General features: G+C 39.2%; 1 protein-coding gene across 1 annotated transcript; it reads right to left on the bottom strand.

Annotated features, from left to right (window-relative positions):
• Positions 1-6210: 6210 nt before the first annotated feature.
• LOC145011234 (uncharacterized) lies at positions 6211-8638 on the bottom strand. The gene is made up of 2 exons (XM_078969897.1): positions 7300-8638; positions 6211-6501 (listed from the first exon to the last, which is right to left on the bottom strand). Exons 1-2 carry the CDS (start codon positions 8606-8608, stop codon positions 6455-6457), a joined length of 1356 nt encoding a protein of 451 aa, XP_078826023.1. The 5' UTR covers positions 8609-8638; the 3' UTR covers positions 6211-6454.
• Between the last annotated feature and the right edge of the window lie 16142 nt (positions 8639-24780).

The raw sequence follows: 24780 nt of genomic DNA, 5'->3' as shown, positions 1-24780 counted from the left end.
TTGCACACCCTCATCCTTCATCACCTCCATCCTGCCCAAAACGTTCTTAGCCTCCATTGTTGATCTTAAGAGCTCTTTGGGTGGCATTTTTTGCTCTTTGAAGGAGAAGAATACTACTTGGGTGCATCCTTTTGGCATCAAGCTTCTGCCTATTCATTCTTCAGTGCTTTTGGACCTTTGTAAGTCCAAAAGCTATTGCCTTTATTTATTATGCATGCTAGATCTTAGATTTATGTCTTTCTTTTCATGTTTGGGTGGGATAGCGTGCATGGAATCCATTAAGTTAGCAACTTTATCGATCATTGAGACATTTTCTCCAGAATATACTTCGGATCTGAGGTTTGGTGTTGGTTTAGACTCTACGCATGAGTCTTGATCCCATTTTCCTCCTTAATGACCTAGCTAGTGTCCAATTCATGCATTGGACATGCATGACTGAAAAGCCATGATTTTTATAGTGTTTAGGGTTGGGGAACACCCTCTGGAAAGTCTCAAAGAATGGCTTAAGGGATTAAGAGCTTAATGTTCAAGACTATCCAAATCAGTTCTCATGACGTGAGCATTAACATGTCACGTTGTGAGATTAGTTGGTCACGACTATTTTGTATTTTTCCAGTCATGATGTGGCCTATGGGTGTTCATGACATGAGCACGGGTTGGATTTGACCAGGGTTAACTTCTAAACCAAGGTTAACTTTGGGTCAAACTAGGGTTTTAAGGGTGTATGTTGAGAGGGCATGAATTTAATGTTGTTAGGTGTCTCGTTACTTCTATCTACCTTAGGGGTGAGAGCTGTCTTGTTTTGGTTGCTATCAGCAAGTTGAGTCTTCTAACTACTATTACCTATGTGGTATTTATGTGTATGACTAGATGGGTCTTATTTACTGAATGTTGTCTTATTTGAATTGAATTGATGATAACTTTAGTGTAACACCCCGTTCTTAAAGTGTTTAATTATGAGTCCCTGAGATTTAAGAGGAAGGGTAATTCTGGTCCTTTTACGGTAAATGGGTTTCATCCGAGAAGGTTTCGGGCTGGTGTATGTTGTTAGAAGCATTGGGCTTCTTGTCATCCTCGTATGAATATAAATTTATTTGGGAGCGGGTTTAGAGTAGAGGAGTTGCGGCGTTTTGAAGATGATTATTGTTTATAGCTCTTTGTGGAATAAGTGGAAAAGGTCCCATGCATGCATGGCATGCATGCTTGAAGTTGGTTGGGTACGCCCAATGTAAGATGGACGTACGCCCAACGTAATAAAAGGAAATGTGCAGGGTGGCCAGGTGAGTACGCCCAGCGTACTCTCAGAAACCCCAAACCCTAATTTAAGGGCCACCACTATATAAGGAACATGTTGGTTCATACCCTAGCCTCCTTAAGCTCATCCTTAACCTCAGAAACCCTAGAAACCCGTATTCCCTCCACTGTTGGGTGCATTTGGCCTTGGAAAGCTCATTTTGGCAAAAGAAAAGCTAGAAGAAGAAACAAGAAGTTGTCAAAGAAGGGAAGGAACGATTGGAGCTTGTAAATCTAAAGAGACATCATCCTTTGAAGCTTATTTGAGGTATAAAGCTTCTTTCTTGCCACTTATTTTGCATAGATCTAAGTGTTGTGAAGATTTTAGCATCTTTCTTGTCCCAAAGTTCTCATCTTGATTCATGCTTTGTGTTGGCCGAGATTATATGTCCTTTCAGACCTTTGGAGAGGTCTTGAGTGAGAAAAATGAGGTCCCAAGGGCTGTAGTTGTTCCATGTGTGAGATATATAGGTCTTAATGGATTAAGACCGTGGATTAAGAGCTTATGGACGTCCCAAGTGATAAAGTTTGAGACTTTATGAATTCTAATCATATTTGGCCTAGGGATCTGAAGTTTGTGCTTAATAGCTTAAGCCATTAAGAAGTTATAATGACTTAATGAATAGCGCAGTTACGCCCCGTGTAACACATGATTACGCCCCGCGTAGTGGGCCAGGGCCCCGATCTCCAGTTACCTTTTAGTGTGTACGCCCCGCGTACCAAGGAGGGTACGCCCAGCGTGCTGCCCCCTGATTGGACCTTAATATTGGGCCTTTGAGTTTGGGCCGTTTGTGGGTAGCTGGTTATTGGGCCAAGTCTGGAAATTGTGGATAGAGTATTTTTGGGCCCAATTATTGTTATGGACATTGGATCTAGGCCTATTTGGTGAGGTGGGCCCAATTTGGTAAATTAGGCCAATATTGGACTTTGTATAAGATTTGGACTTCGGTCTTGGCCCGATAAGTGAATGTATGCTTGGCTTACTGTTTAGTTTGTTATGATGGCTAGTTCGGGATTTGCGGTGAGTTGGTGATTCGAGAATCTGCTCTTCACTTCAGAGTTTTGGCAGTGCGAGGTGAGTTATCCTCACTATATCGACAGGGTCTAAGGCACCAAGGCCGGCCCTTTATCGGATTGAGATCCGGGTATTTGTTGTTATGTTATTGCTTTGATATGTCTGCATCCTGGTAGCTAGGATGGTATATGTTAGAGACCTGGTTAAGGTCGGTTTCTTGATATGTAGGGTGATGCTATGCTAGTGACCGGTTAGGTCGGTATCCTGGTTAGGATGATGATATGTTATGTGATTTGTTTGATCAGCTTGTTGACTGTGAACTCTTATATGATTGTATGTTTATGTGCACATGATTGTTTGGATTGGAGTTGGGTTGAGGCGGGTCCTACTTTGTGCTGTAGGCCAACATACCCAGGGCGGACCGATTATTCCGAAGGCCCGACGAGCGGTCCGGATAGGCTGTAGGCCCCATGAGGGCGGACCAGACGTGCCGAGGCTCGGAGAGTAGACCAGGCCGACTGAAGGCCCGATGCGGGTGGACTAGTCATACTGTAGACTCAGAGAGTAGACCAGGTAGGTTGAAGGCTCGGTGCGGGCGAACCAACCACACTACAAACTCGAGGGACATGACTAGATAAGGAGGGTGGACCCGGTGGACTGAAGGCCCGATACGGCGGACCAGTCACACAGTAGACCCGATATGCATGACTGTTCTATGTTCTATTATGTTATATATGCTATGTATGATATAGGCCGGAAGGCATTATGTTATGGGCCGGAAGGCATTATGTTTTGGACCGGAAGGTCGTAGCCTGGAAGGGTGTATATGTGGTTGGTATTTTGGGGGTATCTCACTAAGCTTTCGGGCTTACAGTTGTGGTTTAATGTTTTTCAGGTTCTTCAGGAGACCGTGGCAAGACGAAGGCGTGATCGTACCGCTCCTCGTGTTTATGTTTATGACATGGTTCTGGGAATACTCTGATAATAAATGTATTGAAAACCTTTTTGTAATAACAATATTAAAATGGGTTGTTTTTGAAAAGTTTAAATTTTGTTGAAATTTTTGGTTGTTACATTTAGGATTGCTGAGAATCCCTAGGGTTGCTGATAACCCTTAAAACTTGCTGTTAATCCACAAGGTGTGCTATTAGCCCACTGAGATTATCGATAAACCCCAGGGTTGCTGATAACCTGTAGCTATTTATTATTGCTGTGTTGTATGGATATTTTGGTAGGGACTCACTAAACTTTATGCTTATGGTTGTGGATTTATGTGTTTCAGGTACCTCGAATGATCACGGAAAGGTGAAGGCATGATGTACACTTCGTCCGACACATCCTTTATGATTTTCACATTTTGATACTCTGATTTGGGATGATTGTATTAATACATCTGGGATATCTTGTTTTGGATTTTAATAATACCTTGAGGTTTTTGCTAAAATAGAAAATGAAAAATTTTGTGGAAAATTTGTGTTGTTTCAGATTTGTGACCGGTAAGGTGGTGGTGATGACAAACTAGAACCAAAGAGTGCAATTGGGTTGGAAGCATTTTGGTCGGAAGAGTTGAGATTATTTTGGTTCTTAGAAGACGTTTTGAGAGAATAAGGTTTGTATTTTGTGTGAATTGAATGGTAAATATGTATATATAGTGGTATTTGTAAAAAAAACAAAAGCATCAAACTGTCACTCCAACGAATATAATTCACAAACATTTGACGAACGACTCATTTTTTTATCGGCGAACCTTTGCCTTCAACAAATTACTGCCGACAAAAAACTAATATGGGGCAGTGTTCACCACCGGTAATATGCGCCACATAAGCATATCGACAGTAAAATCATTACATCATCATGCAGCCTAAGAGGGTGTCGTTTAATTAAGAGGGTTATGGGTGAGAAAAAGAAAGTATTTTAAAAAGCTTTTGCATAATCTTTTGCAGTGGGAAATTCAATAAGTCAATAAAATATTTATAAAAAGTGTTTGTCTTAGCTTATATATGTTTTACGGAGTATTTGTTTTTTACAACCCACTAAGTAGGGGTGAACATTTGGACAGAACCAAAATGGACCGGTTCATGGACCGGACAGGTTAAGCATAAACTAGCAAACATTGGACTAATTGTTAAAGCTTACAGGGTCCAGGTCTAGGTTTTCCGGTTCTTATACCTATTAGACAAGTACAACTTTAGGCGCATACGATATAACTAATTGAAGCCCTACCGAAATTTATTTTATGTATTATGACTGTAAGGGTGAGTATTTGGATCAGATCGACTCTTGGACCGAACAGGTTTGGCAGAAATTAGTCAACTTTTGACCAGACCTTTTGAGGCTTACCGATTCCAGGTTCTGGTGATTATTAGTCATATTGGTGTTAAACGGGTTAAATACAGAATTTCATATATGCCCTTCCTAAACATCAAAATTTCATATTTACCCAACTTAATTTTTAAATATCATATTTACCCTTTATAAATTTTCTAAATATCATATTTACCCTTCATAAAATTTCAAAATATCATATATGTCCTTTTTAAACATCAAAATATCAATATAACCTTCTTAAATATCAACATATCGTATATGTATTTTTTAAACATCAAAATATCGTATATGTATTTTTTAAACATCAAAATATCAATGGTAATATCTAAAATATCCTTCATCTACGACATGATAATAATCAACAACAACAACAAAAACTAAACAATCAGAATATACATTCCATAGAAATGATATTTCAACAATTTAGAAGTTTACATTCCATTATCATAGACGTAAGGATAATATGATTAAAAATTTTAATTATTATAATAATTCTAAGGTATAAAAATTATTATAAAATATTAAAAACATTATAAAAAAAGATTTGGACAAATATGATACTTTGAAAGTTTATGAAGGGTAAATATTATATTGAGAAAATAAACTAGATAAATATGATATTTTGAAGTTTAAAAGATGTATGAAATTCTCCCTTAAATAGAAGTTAAACATTTGTTTCTAAGATTTTTAGGCTTCACACATCCTTAATATAATCCTTAATATAAGGTTTCAAATTAGTAAAAAATCACCAAATCTTGTCTCCATGAAACTTTCATCGCATTTTAGTTTTTGTCCCATAATTTTATAATATAACAAGATATTTCGGATTTTTGCCCAATCTTGGTACTATCACAATTATTATCGTACCATCATCATAAAAACATATATGAGCAAACTTTTTCCAGATATAAATCATGACAAATACTATTATCTTCATATTTCAACTTTTGTCCGACACCAAAACAAGATAGCAAAGTATTTTGCTTATTTCCCCATTTCTTGCATAATCATATTCCTGAACATATAGTCTTCATTTATATACACTTTATATCAACATGGATTTCATGAAAACTTGAACACTGGGCCATATTTTTGGCATCAATCACAAATCATCCCCATTTCATTACTTAACAGCGACTTTGTTCTTTCTTGTAAGTTACATAAGTTCAAATCATTATATCAACCTATCTTAAAACATAAAACCAAATTTTAAGGATGTTACTAATATAATACATGGTGTGTGAAATCCAATATGAAAGAACTTGTTCATGTGCACATATGATGTCCACTAAGACATTCAATATGTGACATAATTACCCGGTTAAAATACATTATAACGGTGTAACGAAAACCCAAAAAAATGACATATTGAATATTACTCGTCACTAATTTCACAATAGCCCTTAACAATAGGGTCAACTGATAATATTACATTGTACTCATTCCTTTTGGTTTTTTAGATTACAAGTATAATCAATTAATCATTCAAAGGCTTTTTTTGTAAAACTATAGCAACCAATGAGCGATCTTAAACCATAAAGAGTGGTAGATGTTAACTACTTAATACCATAAGAGAACGTAATAGGTAATAGGTAATAGGTTATAAATCGCTTACATCTTTACCTTGTTTCTTCATAACATAAACACAATAAGCTTCACAAAACTCTAAACTAAGCTTTACTTTCTACTCCCCTAAACCCCCACCCAAACTAAACCATTCAGTGCACCCACTTAAACCATTCAGTTACATAAAAGTAAATCATATATATATGTGAACCCACAACTAAACACAAAAGCTGCCATATCTTTCCAAAAGCCTTAACTGATGCTAGCCGAGTGATCTCCTTCTTCACTTCTACTAAAATCTGCACAACAAATATAACTCCATTAAAATCCAATCTTACACTCTTCTTAATCCTAGAAGCCAAAAATAACAATTTTTGATTTCAAGGATCTTGTGGTGAAGTGTAACAAGAAAGATATTTTTTTATAGTTTAATGTATGAGAAATAAATGATGGTCCTGTTTGATACTTGTAGTTGTCCTCATGGAGACATGGACCATAGGCTAAAAGTCTACAAACCAAATTTGATGATTATGAAAGGATATTATAGCTACAAATCAGAAACAAGACAAAAAAAATATATATCGATTTGTAGGAAGCAATCATTTGCCAAGCAACCAACACTTTGTCCATGTCACTAATTGATGAGCCTCTAAATACAAGGTAAACAAGACATAGTAAAATCAAGAAGATGAGGAGGGCATTCATGTCTTTTTGGCTAGACAAGAGATCAAGAATGAGTTCTTGTCCCAAGTAGTGCATAAACCCTAAATTTGTGTATTGTGTAAACTCAAAATCTGTTAGAACTTTGATGTGAACACATTAGAACCATACCCAGATATGTTGATCATCTAAACCAAGAAGTGATGGAAACTATTTAGATCATATATGTCAGATGTGGTTCTACTTGTAAACTTTTCAAGTAAAATTTCGAATTTATTGCTTAAGAAACATTCTTTTTATGAGAGAAATCTTTTAAACCATTAACTGAATTGGTTAAAATGGAGGGGTAACAGTTATTACTTATTAGAATATCAATTTCCGATGAATTGAAGATGGAATGAAAAGGGTAACGATGGAGGCTTAAGATGACGACATACCGGGCTCTGAATTCCTCTTTGAACGCTTCAATTTCTCCAGCTGCACCTGAGACTCCATTAATAGCTTCATCCTCTGAAGCTCTAGATCCTTGGTGAATTGCATTCTCTGCTTCTCTAATTCAACCATCTGCCGTTGTTTGGCTTCTTCTACCCTCTCATACACCTCTGCAAACCTTCCGATCGCCTCCGCCAAATGATGGTATGCATCGCTGCCGGTCTCATCAGCCTTCTCTAACCGCGACCGCCGCGCTCCGTTTCCGCCGCTAGACCATGACGTATCGGAATCCTCATCTGCACCGTCAATTGCAGCCGCAGCCGCTGCCATCACAGAGAAATTACGCCGGAAAAACGAAGTGTCGTTCGACGGTTGAAACGCCGGCGGCGCCGGCCGTTTCGACCGCGGAGCGACGGGGACAGATGAAGGTGGAGGAGGAAGAGCAGGGAGCGACGGCGGAGTCCGAATTCGTTTACGTGGAGGCGGCGGTGTCGGTGTCTGTGTGGAGGGTTTGAAGGAGGAACCGATGAGTGAATCAAGCGGTGCGAAGAACGGCCATGGAGAAACGTAGTTATCAGCACCTAACTCCAACATCTTTGACTTCTCGACCTTGAACTTCTTCTTCAAAGTGTCGATGCGGTTCTTACACTGTATATCAGTCCGGCGAGATTTTTTGACGTGACCGTGACGGGCGTTGACGGAGTCAGCAACTTCCTGCCAGTGTTTCTGACGGAGGTTACCACGGTTAAGTTCGACGAACCTATCTCCCCAGGCCTCGATTAGCGTGAACGTTGCTTCCTCCGACCAGCAGTCTTCCCTCACCGGAAATGACGTATTCTTGGGAGGAGGTGGTGGAGGAGGTAGTGGTAGTGGCGGTGCAGTCTCATTGTCGTCCATGGAAGCAGTAGGGGCAGTTTCCGATTGGTGGCTGGTGGTAGAGTTTCCGTCGGAGGAACGGTGAGGTGTGGCAGTAGGTGGTGATGCGGCGGGAGAGGAGGGTGAGAGATGGGGTTTGAGCAGCGGTGCGTGAGGAGGATCTGAGTTATAGTCGGATTGACAGGACATGTTTGTGCCGCCGACGAACGTGGGGAGATTCTGATGAGGCAACCGAGTCTGAGAGGACCTCTCTTTTTTGAATACCTTTGCTTCGCCATAGCCAAGCCCCTCTCTTTTATCAAATTTTCGTTTCAACCCCCTTATCTTAACTTTTTTATATTTATTGACTTCATCTTTATCAACATAACTATAATTATATAGTTGTGGTGGAATTAAGAATTTCGATTTAGGCCCTCTTATATCTAAATTTATTGTCATTTGTTTTAAAATGCTCTAAGTTTTCTATTATGTGCATTATGGACACCTAAACTGAAAAAATGGCCTTCCAAAACGGGTAAATAATCTATTTGTAGTCGATCTCCATGTAATTTAGACACGAAGGTTCCCTGATGTGGAAAAATTAATAGCCACATAAATTATTTAATGATCTGCATAGACTCCACTTGGATGACCTGGTGATGTGGACATAAGGGTTAGCTAGTTGTTTGAAGAAACTTGTAGTAGTGGTATCAGCAACTGAAAGTGAAGAAATATTCCTCACTTCTATGTGATCATCTCTACAATCATCATCGATATCATCGTTGTCATCTTAATATTGTCAAATCGTTGGAGCAAATGAAGTTGCTCAAAGTGAAGGTATACCCTACTATTTGCTTTCTTATATCCAGGTCTGATGACGAAGATGCATGATTCAAGGAAGTCAGTAAATCTTGCACGTCGGTTTTTCCACTGTCTTAATTATTTTGTAAGGATGATAAGCTATTGACATTATGAACAAGACGTTTGATTTTTTTAGTATGGTTTGTACTCTGATCAAAAACCATAACTATGAACTAAAAACCCTAAATTCTATTTCTTGTAGATTCCCCTTATAGTTGTATATTCTTTAAATGAGTAGACCACCGCTTAACAAACATTACAAATATGTAATTTTTAGGTTGATATATGAAGCTAAAGACATGGCTAATATTGATGAAGTAGCTAAGTTAACAGGCATTAGAATAATGTAATTTTGAACCTAAGTTTTTCATTTTTGGAATATAAATAGAACAACTCAAAAACCTTTTTTTAGTAAAAGATCATATTTATACATTCATTTTTAAACATCATGAAACATAAAGGATAGTTTAGCGAAGTCTTAAAACATAATTATTTCTTCGATGTAAGTATAGTCACGATTGTGCATTCCCATGATCAAAGGAACTACCTGAAAAATATTTAATCCACGACTGTAAAAAAAATATTAGTGAGTTCCCCAAAATATTGTATATAACAATATACATACAATGCATACAAATAATGGCATTCAGCGCGAAACGGTTCCGCCCTATGGCCTTCAAAATAAGGTTGATTGGCCCATTGGCCTTTAACATAAAAATGCTCTGCCTTGAGTATCTTGGCCTTAGCACATAGTTGGACCGCCTTCAACTCACAACTTCATATGTCGACATATATTACTGAGAGAAAAACAAACGGCCTAATACAATAAGAAACTGGCTAAAGTAGTTTATTTGACTAACAACAAACTACAACATAATAACATCCTAAGATACAAGGGATATATATTGTAATAGATAGTATAGTGAGAAAACACATTTGAACAATCTTGAAATAAGCTAAGTAGTTTGGTTTGCAGATGATTCAACCAGCACATAAGAACTTATAATACTATTCTTGTTACTAGCTATCTGAGCATAACAGTTAATATCTAGATCCTTCACTAATCCCAAAAATATTGTATTGACTATCAAATAAGGATTGGTCGGCCACGATAGTGGGGAGGCATGACCATTTCAACATATAGCCTTTCTGAAATCCAAAAACCAGGACAACATGTATATCCTAGACACCTCTCTCGTAAGTAGACCATTTGACACTTTAAATGGAATCAATGACTAATATAGTAATAGCGGTTCATCACAACTACTGTGAATATAATCAGTTATAGATAAGTGTAAGTGTAACTTACTCGGTTAACATAATCTACATGATAGTAAGCATAACTTCAGCGCTTCCTTTCAAAACTTCTAAAGCTTCGCTGTCGAGATTACAAAACGAGAAAATAAATCACGAGGGACCGAGATCTCAATTGGGAAAGATATATTCTTAAAATAGACTGGTGCAATAAATGATGGAGGGTGGCCCTCTATTTATAAGGCCAAAAAGAGACCGACGCGTTGTACCCATAAGGGGGATTCACCGCATCTTCCAATCAGTCTGACGATTTCTTCCTTACAAACAACCTCAGGATGAATTGTAACGTACATGAGTTTGGGCTAGACGTTTAAGGGATAATAGTAGTGAATATTTATTTTATTCAATAATTAAAAATCCTTGAATAGGATAATTGTAAATATATGAATAATAATTCTTCAAACATGATAAATAAAGGTGATTATTGTGTGTGTGTGTGGGGGGGGGGTTGCATATATATATATATATATATATATATATATATATATATATATATAGACACACACACACACATCAAGTTTGGGAAAATGTTATGAGTATATAATATTTGTATACACGTTTATTTTAAACTTAACAAATAAGTGTTAAATAACATTTACAATTAAAAAGATTATTTTGAATAAATAATCTTGATGAAAATTATAGTAATCATAATGTAATAACTCAAATTTCAAACCAAATTTATCATTTTTAAATTACCCATAATATTGTTCATAAACTAAGTTATCGGAAAAACACAGGTATCAAATACAAATCATCATCACAAAATATCAGAGTGCCACAAACTAACGAGTAACAAATCTCCCAGCGAGTGTGTACAATCAGACCTTCGCCTTCCCGCGATCCTCAGAAGTACCTAAAACATATATAATCAACAACTGTAAGCACGAAGCTTAGTGAGCTCCTAAGATATCACATACGACACGACATAAACAAACGACTATGGGTTATCAACAACCTTGGGGACTATCAACAGTCCCAATGGGCAAGTAGAACGCTCGGTGGGTTATCAGCAGCCCTGGAGACTACCCGAAGTCTCAGTCACACATAACATCATAACACAATAATAATAGCTAGACCCAACTGACCATCATAGATACAGTTATTCTACTACACATCTAAGAATAAGTGAGGAGACTCACCTGATACTGATGACAGATAAATCTCACACCCGAACTGCCGGAACTAGATTTCGCCTACTAACACAATAATTAACCCTAATTAATTGATAAGTTTAAAATAAACTTGAAGATCGATTAGATCTATGAAATAGGTAGAAAAATAACCAGATAAACAATAAGAACAAGCAAATGGATCAAAGGTGTCGAATGATTAATAAACAATCCCCAGAAGAGCTCGATAAAGAACATCAACTGTAGAGGATTTAGGGTTTACAGTAATCAATGAGAATGACGAAAACTCTTTTTTTTATACGCATACATGCATGCATATATTTATATTAAAACCCTAACAGTTTATCTAAGAAAAAGGAGGCTAATCTAGATAAACATTGATTGACAAGCCCAAATTGGTTGTAAAACAAAAGGGCCCAAGACGCAACACATTAATCTTCAACAATCTCCCCCTTTGCATCTTTGGCACAGAGGCTTCATTCCCTTTTAACAGTAGATGGTTTCTTCACCGTTTCAAATATCATCGGTATAATGGCTAGAATGTGATGCCTGAAAGTGATATACCACCGAAGCATATCTATAAAATTCTTCTTGTCTGCTGTAGAGTTCTGCTTGCATCGGTGAACGATGTTTATGATATGCTCCAGACAATCTATTGAAAACAGATGCTTGTCTACCAAAGCAAACAGAAACTTGTGCTTATTGCCCCTTGTGAACATGACTGTCAGATTTGTAGAGTCAATTTGCCCTAACTTCATTTTGTGCACATCTCCAGTCTTGGAAGTAGGCTTGACGGTCGGTTTCTTGTTCATTATCTTTGCTATTTCCTGATCCATAGTGGTAAGCTCATGGATATAGGAAGCCAACATTCTTTTGAGATGTTTCAGAATTGGTTCATACTCCCTTTGATTTGAGAGAAGAATGTTGTATAGCAGAATCCAATCATGAGGATTCAGACTGGGAAGATCTACCAGAGAAATAAAATGTTCTGTGTTGGCTGTTCCTCTGTTGACTTTGAAATTAACGTTCACAAATTTCCCAGCCGGTGTTGATTTCAGTACCTTGACCTTTACAATCTTCTGTGCACTCCATGTCAAGTACTGTGGTTGACCATACTTCAAATAAAAATCTATCAATTCTTTGTCAACCTTTAAGTTTGGATGAGGGACATCAGCAGTGACATCGAAGCAATGAAACGTAAAAGCCTTTCGTGTGATCGGCATGTCAAACTGCGAGTCTTTGGTATTCTCACACTCAAAAGATGCAATCGGTTCCAACCAATACATAGAGGGAAACTCAATCGCTTGATTAATGAGTGTGTCTCTGTCCCATTCTGGAAACAGAGTCTTCTTAGTCTTTAAAGCATCCTCATCCTCCTTAATTCTTCTTTCTTTGGCTTCTGCCTCTTGAGCGATTTTCAGAGTTTCATCCAGCTCTTTATCTCTTTTCTTTCGTTGAAGAGCTTCAGCAATAGTTTCATCGGTGTCTGACTCGCTCTCAACAAGTATTTGCTTTCCAGAACCCGAAGCTAAATTATCCTTCGGGTCTGTCTTTGTTACACTCTCCTATCCCCCTTTTCTCGGAAGAACAGGCTTCTCCGAGACACCCTTCATATCGCTCAGAATAGTGATTGCAGGAAGGAGTTTGGCCTGGAGATGCTGTCGGATGGTAAGGGTAAGAAAGGGATCATGAGTTTCAAGGACATTGGTCAACATGTTCTTGACATCATCAGCACAACCTTGAAGAACAGCCCGCTGAGTTTTCAATAAAGAGATTTCTTGTTGTGCCTGGGCTAGTTGTATCTTCTGAAGTTTAATAGTTGCCTGATGCTTTATGAGATCCTCTTTTAAGGTACTCTCTGCTGCGAGAGAAGCAAAACGTGAATCCAAAGATTGAAGAAAAGAGGTGGATTCAATTTTGAGGTCAGCACGCAGAGCCTCGAACTTGGAAGTTTCACCCTGAAGGGTAGCCGAAAATGAGTCCACAGACGTTTGATACTTGGCCACATTAGCATCAGCATGTGCTTTGAGAGAATCGAGAAAAATCTGAGTTGTGTGTACAACCTCAGAGACTTCCTTTGTGGCTTTGGAGCACGAAGCGGCTGACTTGTTAATAACATTAGTGGAGCAATCCAGAGCATCAGTATACGTCTTGATTGTAGATTCGAGAAAGGCTTTCAACACCACACCCCCATAGGCTTTATTATCAGCCAACAGACTATCGAGTTTATCATGAATGTCTTGAAGCTACTGACTGGTAATGGGGGTATCTGCATCAGTATCAGTGGGAATTCGGTATGGGCTATAATAAAGAGAATCATACTCTTCATCGTCACCACCCAAAGTAGCACCAGAGGTTGAGGATGGAGAAGGTGATGGTGGTATGTGAATTACAGGTGTTTCAACCACAGTAGTAGCCCCTGTATCAGATACATTGACTGTTACTGGTGGTTGGGAAGAGGTGGTAGTAACGGATTCGGTGATGATTGGAGTGGGGATCAGAGATGTAGGGATAGGGACAGAGGAAGGAATGGTTAAGGTGGGTAAAGAGGTTGGTTCTGTAGTAGTGGGAGTGATGATGATAGGAACAGAAAGTGAAACCTTCTGTTTTGGTGATGCGGGTGGGGTAGGAATTTTAGGAGAAGGTGGAGGAGTGGGTAGTTTTGTGACTTTGGGAGATACTGGTGGAGAGGGAATATTAGTATCTGTAGGAGAGGATGGTTTTTGAGGAGACTGAGCAGGAGTTGGCTCTTTTGGTGAAGCATGAGGAGCGACAGCCTCTGCTTCTGGTGTTTCATTGTGAGCAGATCCAGGAGAAGAGGATCCTTTGGTCCTTTTAGCCATCTTCTTAATCTTCTTAGATTTTGATTGAGAGGGTTCTTCTGCACCATGTTTTCTCTTAGAGGATCTTGGATTTCTCTCCTTTTTCGTTTCTGTTTCCTTCTTCTCTTCTTTTTCCTTTTTACCAGCCCGCTTGCCACGGTTTGCAGGTTGATCTAGGGCTTCCAAGGCAGCCTTCTGTTCATCAGTCAGAACCCTTGGAGGCAGAGGAGTTCTGGTGCTGTAATCGGCCATGACCTGGCTATGAGGCATGACACACCTATACATGGATTTAGGAATTAATCCATAATGTCGAAACTTACACGGGTCGGAGACAATAATCTTCTTAGTATGGAAAGAAGCTATTGAAGCCAGAAGAGCATCCTTCATCACCGGGATTTCCAGAGAATCCATGGCTTTCTTCGTGATGAGCGTCCAGAAACGTCCACAGGAGATCTCAGAATACCGGGTTGTGGTGTTAAGACTCTGAACGATTTGAGACCAGATTATGGAGCCATAATCTAAGTTGATGCCATTGTAAAGACCATAGAGAATGGTGAGAAATCCTTTGCTCGTGGTATCAGAACCGCCACAGCGTTCCGCTAAAACCTTGATTAACAGGGTAAGCAAGCCATTCCACTGCGAAGGGAGACAAGACTTCTTGACCTTTGCGATCGTCGTAAGTACATCGGTATAACCCATCTCGTACATCATCGAGAAAAGCTGTGCAGTCGAGACCAAATCAGGTGAGATGACGGATGAATTGACAGCAAGCCCTAAAAGAGAACAAAACTTGGTTTTGGAGATGGAGGTTTTCTTGTCATGGATGGTGAAGTAGATACGATCTTTGTGTTTATCATAACTCGCTGATGTATAAACTTGAGAAAGCAGGGACATCGGAACCGCTTCCACCCGCGTGAGAGCCAACAACAATGGAGAATATTTCAGACATTCCACCACATGGAGCATGTACGCATCATACAGAAAAGGAGTCATCTCGATAATCATATTCTGATTAGGCTTGATGGAAAGCAAAGATGAAGTTGCAGTTTGATCGTGCGCAGAAGAAGAAGTCGCCATTGTTGAATCGAAGAAGAAGATGAACAGTGGAAACTTTTGCAGAGAGAGAAGATACGTGTTTGGTAGATGACAAAGAACACGATCACCTTTATTTATACCGTTCCCTGGAGAGAGAAAATCGTGATGATTATGGAAAGAAAACGTCGCCTGAAAAAGCATGATTGGATGTTATGGTGTATCCCAGGAAAAACGTCAGCACACGTGGGTGTGAAACGAATCAACTTCACGCGCCCAAATCATATCTTCGTACCGTTTGAAATTCCTTGTGCCCTTGTTTGGTTACAATTGAAACTTAAAACCACATACCAAACAGCAATAAGAATGTTGGAAAAATTAATTTTCGTGCATAAGAGTGTGAAAGATAAAGAAATAAATCAAAGGTGTTTGAGATGTGAGTGATGTCTATGAAGAAGACATAAGGCGGAGGATTCCGGGCAAGAATCACTTCCTTCAAAGCCAAGAGAGACTTGAAGTGCTTGTGTGGTTTCCCGAGAAATACGATCAATTGTCTGTCAATAAACAATGAAAGGCATCTTTTGATCATAGGCTGTTGGGTGGCTGTCCTCTAACCAAACATCAAGTCTCAACATAAAACTGAGTATTGGCAGAGGTACCTGTGAGACCGAGATGATCTGTTGAACAGGTAGGTGGGAATTATCTTGTGACAAGCATGGGATAAACAGAAATCTCAAAAAAAAAATAAACTGGACCTCTTTGGGAAGAAATGTCTGAGGTATAGACGATTTCATAAAAGATCACGCAAAAACAAAATGAGATTTCCATGTTACAACTTGAGTATATCATTCACCGTCAATTCATTTTAGGTATTGGATTTTGGGTTTCACTTAGAACGTGGTAATCGAATCCAAGATCATAAACACAAATGTTGTGTAACCATAAACTTCAGTGGTAAAGACCGAAAGCATCAAGGGTTACTTTAGGGAATCGAAGGTAAATGTAGAATTTTAGAAGGTGGTTAAGAAACCGAATGTACCTTCTACTATAGAAGTGTGACAAAGCAGAGCAACTCGTGTCTCAAATGAGAAGAGTGAGGTAGCTCTAGACCGAGTGTTGGAAAATAGCCTTGGGAAGAAACGACAGGTATTGATCGAATCATTAAGGCTTACTCAAGATCATAGAGGCTTGTGACAACATACAACAACATGCTTTTAGGGACTTCTAACTAGTTTGAGAGAAAATTGAAACATACCTGCGTGAACACTATCGAAGGTGATACTTGTATTTACCTGTGCAAAGCTTACACCAACCAGAACTAACGAGTAGTGAAAATAAGTAAGAAAAAAAAATATTTTTGTATTTTAAGATTTTTCTAAAAGAGAAAGATAAAATGTTTTTGTGATTTTGAAATTTTTCTGAAAAAGAAATAAAAACAGAAAGATAAAATGTACAACAGAATTTAATAAAAAATGATGAATTAGAGATAGACCGAGCAGTCTGTCTATTTCGGTGTCATTAAAATTCCGGAACAGAGAGGGACCGAGCGGTCTGTCTATTTCGGTTCCATTAAATCTCCAGAGCAGAGAGAGACCGAGCGGTCTGCCTGCTTCGGTTCCTGATTCTTAGACAGAGATTTGAGGATTCGGGACCGACTCTCCTACCATCATACCTAAGCCTTGTAGAATTTTGTTGAAGGTCGCTTCGGGAAGATCTTTGGTAAAGACATCGGCCAACTGATAAGTGGTTCGAACAAAGTGTACTTCAACGTTTCCATCTTCCACGTGATCTTTGATGAAGTGATACCTCAGTGCTATGTGCTTGGTCTTGGAGTGTTGCACTAGGTTATGACAAATCCTAATTGCACTTTCAGAGTCACAATATAGTGGGATCTTTTTCATATTGAGTCCATAGTATCGGAGTTGACTCTGGATCCAAATCACTTGAGAGGTACAGGAAGCAGCGGCAATGTATTCTGCTTCAGCTGTAGACAAAGACACGCACGTTTGTTTCTTTGACTGCCAGCTAACCAACTTCCTATCGAGGAATTGGCAGCCGCCAGTGGTGCTTTTCCTGTCGAGGCCACATCCACCAAGGTCTGCATCTGAGTAGGCTTGAACGAAGAAGCCTGAGCTAGAAGGGTACCACAGACCTAAAGAGGTAGTTCTCTTGAGATAACATAATATGTTCTTTACTGCAAGCATGTGAGGCTCCCTTGGATTTGCCTGAAACCTAGCATAGTAACAAACAGAAAACATGATGTCAGGCCTGCTAGCAGTAAGATACATTAGAGAGCCTATCATTTGACGATAAAGCGTAAAATCAACAGCCGGTTTATCCAGGGATGGAGTGAGCTTAGTGCCGAACGCCATTGGAACTTTGACCTTTGAATCTCCCATCATGCAAAATTTTGCTAAGAGAGTCTTCGTGTAAGCTTCCTGGTTGATAAAGATGCCTTCAGGTCCCTGTCTAATATTTAAACCAAGGAAAAAGTTAATAGGACCCATCGAGCTCATTTCAAATTTAGTCTCCATCAGCTTTCTGAATTCAGCTGTTAGGCTAGGATTCGTTGAGCCAAAGATGATATCATCGACATAAATTTGAACGATCATAAGGTGGTTACCTTCCTTTTTGCGAAAGAAGGTTGGGTCAACCGAACCTTGTTTGAATTTGGACATCTTTAAAAATTTAGTCAGCGTTTCATACCAGGCTCTCAGTGCTTGTTTCAGACCATACACGGCTTTATCCAAAATGTAACAATGATCGGGATACTTTTCATTCACGAATCCAGGAGGTTGCTCCACATACACAGTTTCTTCGAGTTCGCCATTGAGAAATGCACACTTGACGTCCATTGGAAAGACCTCAAAGTTTTTGTGAGCAGCATAGGCAAGAAATATTCTCACTGATTCCAGCCTAGCTACAGGAGCGAAAGTCTCTTCATAGTCAATGCCTTCCTCCTAACAGTATCCTTTTACGACCAGACGTGCTTTGTTTCTTATAACGTTCCCTTTTTTGTCAAGTTTGTTCCTAAAGACCCATTTGAGACCAACAACTGAGGCATCTAAAGGAGTTGGAATAAGACGCCAAACTTTGTTCCTTTCAAATTCATTCAGCTCGTCTTGCATAGCTTGAACCCAATCGGAGTGATCAAGAGCAGTGTTAACTGTCTTTGGTTCAACTTTTGATACGAATGAGTTAAACATGCAGAATTCAACTTTTGAGAACAAGGAAGTTTGTTTTGCCTTGAGTTGTGATCGAGTCAGAAATGTATCTGATACATTACCAACAACTTGAGAGACAGGATGATCTCTGGTCCATTTGGTGAGAGGAGGGTAGTTTGGATCAAAAGATGGATCTAATTCAGCATTTATCATTTCTTCTGGTTCGGACAGACTGTCCAAGTCGTATGACATATCAGCATGCTCCCTCTCGACAAATGATCTTACAGGAATGTCTTGAGAATCTTGAGCGACAGTGGTTTCTTGTGGTTCTGAGCTTTCGGGCGTTGATGCACCTTCGGTTGGTGAGGCACTTTTGGTTGGCGAAGTGGTGTCAGTTGGCAATGTGCTTTCGGTTGAAGTTTGAGACCTTAGCTCCCCCTCAACTTGTGAGCTCGGATGGGATGATGATGGTGGATCCTCCCCCTCGACTAATGGTGGATACTCCCCCTCGAATGACGCATTGTGTTGGGGAGGGTCTTTTGAACCTGATTCTTCTTCATTCATTCTTCTTGCAGCATCGTCAACAAGTTGCTTCAAGTGATCTACCCTGTTGTCTGCTGCACTGGCTTCAGAAAGAGTGGCCTTCTCTGGTTCATCAAAAAGCTCCATGAAGTTCTCGAATAGATTAGCGATCGAGGCTGTGACTTGGCCAGTTTTAGGAAAGATTTCTCCAGCTGTGTCTTCGTTGGCCTTTAGCTTTTTGACATAGCTATCATCAAAAGTCACGTAGTAAGTTTCTTCTATTTTCCTTGAACGCTTGTTTAACACCCTGTATGCTTTGGAAGTAAGAGAATAGCCCAGAAATATCCCTTTGTCAGCTTTGACATCAAACTTGTTGCGGTGTTCTTTAGAATTGAAAATGAAACATCTGGAACCAAACACATGGAAAAACTTCACATTTGGATTCCTGTTGTTGATGATCTCATAGGGAGTGAGAGTGAAGCGCTTGTTAAGATACGACCCGTTCTGTGTAAAACAAGCAGCAGAAATAGCATCAGCCCAAAAATATAAAGGTAAGGAAGCAAAACTTAGCATGGTTCGGGCATCTTCACATAAGGATCGGTTTCGTCTTTCGACAATTCCGTTCTGTTGAGGTGTGTAGGGAGCTGAGAAGTTGTGACTGATTCCCTTTTCTTCCAGGAATTCTTCAAATTCTTTATTTTTGAACTCCAACCCATTGTCGCTTCTGATGTTGCGAACGACCTTCTTCAGCTGTACTTCAATCTGCTTGATGAACACTTTTAGCTTGTGAGTCGCTTCAGATTTAAGCTTCAGAAAGAACACCCATGTAAAATGCGAAAAGTCATCAACAATAACAAGAATATACTTGCTACCACCAATGCTTTCGATAGAAGATGGACCACATAAATCAATATGAAGTAATTCCAGTGGTTCAACAACTTTAGTGTTTATTATAGATGGATGACTTTGACGACTCTGCTTCCCCATTTCACATGCAGCACACAGATGATCTCTATCATACTTGAGCAATGGAAGACCTCTAACGTGACCTCCAGTAACAAGTTTGTTGATATCTTTGAAGTTGAGATGAGAGAGTCTTCGGTGCCATAGCCAACTTTCGTTAGATTGTGCTTTGGATAACGAGCAGATGGTTGGGTTTCCTTTGATGGGTTTGAGATTTAAAGGAAACATTTCGCCTTTACGCTCCGACTTGAGAATAACTCTTTTCGTCTTCTTCTCAATTATCTCAGAACTCTCATCGTCGAATGAGACTTGAAGACCGGTTCCTCCAACAAGTTGAGATACACTGATGAGGTTATGTTGTAATCCTTCCACATATGCAACCTTCCTTATTGTGAAATCACCATTTGTAATCATTCCATAGCCTTTTATGGTGCCGAAGGAGTTGTTCCCGAATTTGACATTTCCACCATTTGAAAGAGATCTGAATTCCCTTAGCTCTTCCTTCCTTCCTGTCATGTGACGCGAGCAGCCACTATCAATGTACCATTCTTCGTCAAACTGCTCGTCACTGATAACCTGCAAAAATTAAGCAGATTTAGGAACCCAGAGCTTCTTGGGTCCACGTGAGTCTTTTACAGGAATAGGAATAGTAAGAGAGATGTCAACTAAATAAGTTCTTTTTATTAGTGTGGTTTCATCTTTCTTTTTGATGGTGAAAACTTTGATTTTATTTGGATTTGACGCTTTTGGTATTGATTCTGGTTCAACATCTGAAACCTTCTGTTTTCCTTTTTGTTCAGCTGATGAATGAGATTTTTGAGAAGGAACAGAGTGGAATTTAGGACAAGGTGGAGAAGAGATAGAAGATTTTGAAGAGTTAGAAGAGTTAGAGTGAGATAGGTCAGATTGGTATGACTTTTTGGTTGAAGATTCTAGGTGACTCTTTTGCTTTTGATCAACAGTAGGACCAACCCTGGAGTTTTGATCTCTTTTGATTTCCGAACCAAACCTGTGCTTTTGGTTGAAATCATTTTCTGAACCGAACCTATGCTTTCGGTTGTTGTTATGCTCTGAACCGAATCTCTGCTTTCGGTTGTCATTTTGCTCTGAACCGAACCTATGCTTTCGGTTGTTATTTTGCTCTGAACCGAACCTTTGCTTTCGGTTGTTATTTTGCTCTGAACCGAACCTCTGCTTTTGGTTGTTGTTTTGCTCAGAACCGAACCTCTGCTTTTGGTTGTTGTTTTGCTCAGAACCGAACCTCTGCTTTTGGTTGTTGTTTTGCTCAGAACCGAACCTCTGCTTTCAGTTGTTGTTTTGCTCAGAACCGAGCCTCTGCTTTCGGTTGTTATTGCTCTCTGTTGATCCAACAGGATTTTTCTCTGTTTTTAAATTCCTGTCTTGATGTGAGAAATAGGCATTTTGCGATTGCCAAAATTGTTTTCTTTCTGAGAGATTCTTCCTGTATCTCTGATTCCTTTCTCGTTTTTGATTTCTCATCTGCTTTGGTTGATGATGGATGTTAGCTTTACGTTTTTGGTTTTCGTTGGCTGATCCACTCTGAACTGATGAAGTTTCACTTGGGGATGTGACTTCTTTTGCAGGAATTTCTTTCTCTTGAGGGACATCTTTTGTACCACTGGTACTTGCCACGTTGAAGCTATCAGGTTTATTCAAAGGTTCTGGTACGTATCTGCCTTTGCTTTTCCATGAAGTCCTTTCAGACAGACCTACCGTTTCATCAGCATTGTCAATGGGAGCTGACCAAAAGAACTCGTCACAGCCATCAGCATTGTCTTCGTTCACAATAGCTGTGAGTTCAGCAGTCTGATGTTCGGTTACACCTGTGACCTTGTACACCTGATTTGGAGTGGTTCTAACCTTTTGGTATACGACTGCCTTCTCTACAAGGATCGGGGACTTTTGTTGGGACATCCGAGCGAACTCCACAGAATTTTCTGAAATGAGATTTTTGTGGTTCTCGGGTTCGTTCTTGACAAATTCTGAACAATCAACCGTGTCCTCTACAGAAATTTCACTCATATTATCGTCCTCATTAAGCTCAGATGCATTTTCAACATCAATTTTATTTTCTGAGCTTAAGTTGACATTCAATGAGTCAAATTTCTGTATGGTTTCGGTTCTTAGCTTCAGTTTATCATTTTCATCCAAAAGGTTTTTGAGCATGTTCTTGTGGTCCTTAGATTTAATGAAAGATTCTATTTTGTCCAGTCCATACATATATGTTGGATTAACATCCTCAGACGAAATAACACTCTCACAATTATATGCTTCAGCATCAATTTCATCTTCCTTAAACTCAAGAAAGGGTAAAATCATGCGATGAATCTTTTGCCCTATTTCACAATTCAAATGAAGCTGAGTAATATTTGTATAAAGACGTTTGGCAATCAAACAAAAAACATTTCGCTGTTTCAAAAGCTTTAAATTGTCTCTTTGCAAATAAATGTTTTCATCTTTTATTTTGATTAATTCCGACTCCTTCAGTTCGATTCACATCCGCCGTTCCTCACTCTTCGAAGACACCCTGCTTAATTGGTCAGTTAGGTTAGAATTGGTGACCCGAGTTTGAGTTAAACTACTATCTAGATGAGAGATTCTTGAATTAACACTTTTTAATTCTTTTTCATATGAGCATTGTGGGATTTTAAATGAGACAAAAACTGATTGTACCTTCTTGATCAGTTCATCTAGTTCGTTGAACTGCACGCTGAGTGGTTTGGCAGTAAAGCACAGATTCTGTTGTTCCTTTGTGTCACCATTCCCACCATCATTGTTGTATCCCCTCATCTGAGATACGTCGGACACCATTAAACATCTTCCTCCACTGCTCTCTTCTTTTACTACATAAGCCTTTCCATGTGAAGGCTTCCTCACTTCATCTTCGGAGTTGGTTGACTAGACCTCCACGCCACCGAACTCATCATCAGCTACTGAACCCTGCACAATTAAAGCATTCATAGGAGGGTTAGCAGCAGATTTCTTCATCCTTAATTCATCAAGCTTTTTCAGCAACACAGCTTCTCCATCATTTTCCTCATCCTTTTCTGCCATCTTTTTGAGGACGCAATCTTTTGCATAGTGGTTCTTTCCTCCACAATAATAGCAACTCACTCCCGAATCTCCTTCAGCCTTCGGTTCCTTCTTTGACTCTTCAGCCTTCAGTTCATCTTTGACTTTTTCAGAGCTATAACTCCTTTGCCAGTTTCGGTTCTTGTTAGTGGGGAATCTCTTCTTGATGAATCTCTTGGGGTTTGACACCATCATAGCATAGTCCTCAGACGTGAGATCATAATCATCCAAGTTGAGATCTTCGTCCTCTATCACCTCTTTGCTTTTTGACAGGAGGGCCAATGAACCTAGACATGAAACCACGTTTTTCTCCTGTAATACGATCTTTTCTTGAGATTTTAGGATGCCAACCAGTTTTGCCAAAGAATAGGATTTGAATTGCTCGTGCGCTTTAACTGTGGACACAACTGCTCTCCACTCAGATCTGAGTCCATTCAAAAACGTAACCTTCTGTTCAATAAGCTTCCTTTCGATGTCATGTTTGATCATCTTGCTAAGAAGATGATTGAAGCGATCGAACGTTTGAGTCACCGTTTCTTCTGCTCCTTGCTTGAACTCACCAAACTCAGACAAGAGTAAGGTTTGAATGGAGTGTTCAAGATCTTCGTCTGTAGAGTACAGTTCACGTAGCCTGTCCCATATCTCTTTTGCAGTCGTGCATGAACTTACCAGCCTAAAAGTATCGGATTGAAGAGCAAATCTGATCAATCTTAACGATTTGATATTGCACTGAAATTTAACTTTTTCGTCTTGCGCTATATCTTTAACATCTTTCAGAAGATCGTTATACTCCTTTTGAGTTTTAATAATCCTTGAAGTTGCTGAATGAGAAAAAGGTCCAGAGATGATTGCTTCCTAGATGAGGTATCCATTATCCTCAGATCCTATGACATAATCTTCAAAGTGATTCGCCCAGACTTCATAATCATGGGTGTACAGGATGGGAATCTTCGTTGTTGATCCAATGCTGTTTGAAATATTGATGGGATTGGATTGTGACTCGTCCATAATTGATCGAATAACCTGTTCAAAGATCAGACTTGTAATATATCAAATTAGGGCAAAAACAATAAATATCGAGATACGTCAATTATGAGATGACGGCTCAATAAATATCAATGAATGTGGAATAACCCTAATCGAAGCTTTTTCACAGAAAAGAAGTGTATCGATTACACAGCCTCCTGCTCTGATACCAATTGATAAGTTTAAAATAAACTTGAAGATCGATTAGATCTATGAAACAGGTAGAAAAATAACCAGATAAACAATAAGAACAAGCAAATGGATCAAAGGTGTCGAATGATTAATAAACAATCCTCAGAAGAGCTCGATAAAGAACATCAACTGTAGAGGATTTAAGGTTTACAGTAATCAATGAGAATGACGAAAACTCTTTTTTTTTATACGCATACATGCATGCATATATTTATATTAAAACCCTAACAGTTTATCTAAGAAAAAGGTGGCTAATCTAGATAAACATGGATTGACAAGCCCAAACCGGTTGTAAAACAAAAGGGCCCAAGACGCAACACATTAATCTTCAACATTAATAAGTAAGTTCTACAACCCAAATCACATGCCAATCCCACAACTATCCTCCTTAATGGCAAAAAGACCAATTTTCCCCTTCCATGGTCTAAAACCCTAAATTCTTGACCAAAGTAAAAAGTCAACCGCCTATCGCATACGTTGGGCGTACACTCCTTACGCACCGTGTACTC

Source organism: Lactuca saligna, chromosome 8 (genome assembly GCF_052625555.1).
Source record: "Lactuca saligna cultivar CGN05327 chromosome 8, ASM5262555v1, whole genome shotgun sequence".
In the NCBI taxonomy this organism is placed as follows: Eukaryota; Viridiplantae; Streptophyta; class Magnoliopsida; order Asterales; family Asteraceae; genus Lactuca; species Lactuca saligna.
The sequence above is the reverse complement of the archived record's forward strand: the minus strand, read 5'-3'. Positions and strand labels throughout refer to the sequence as shown.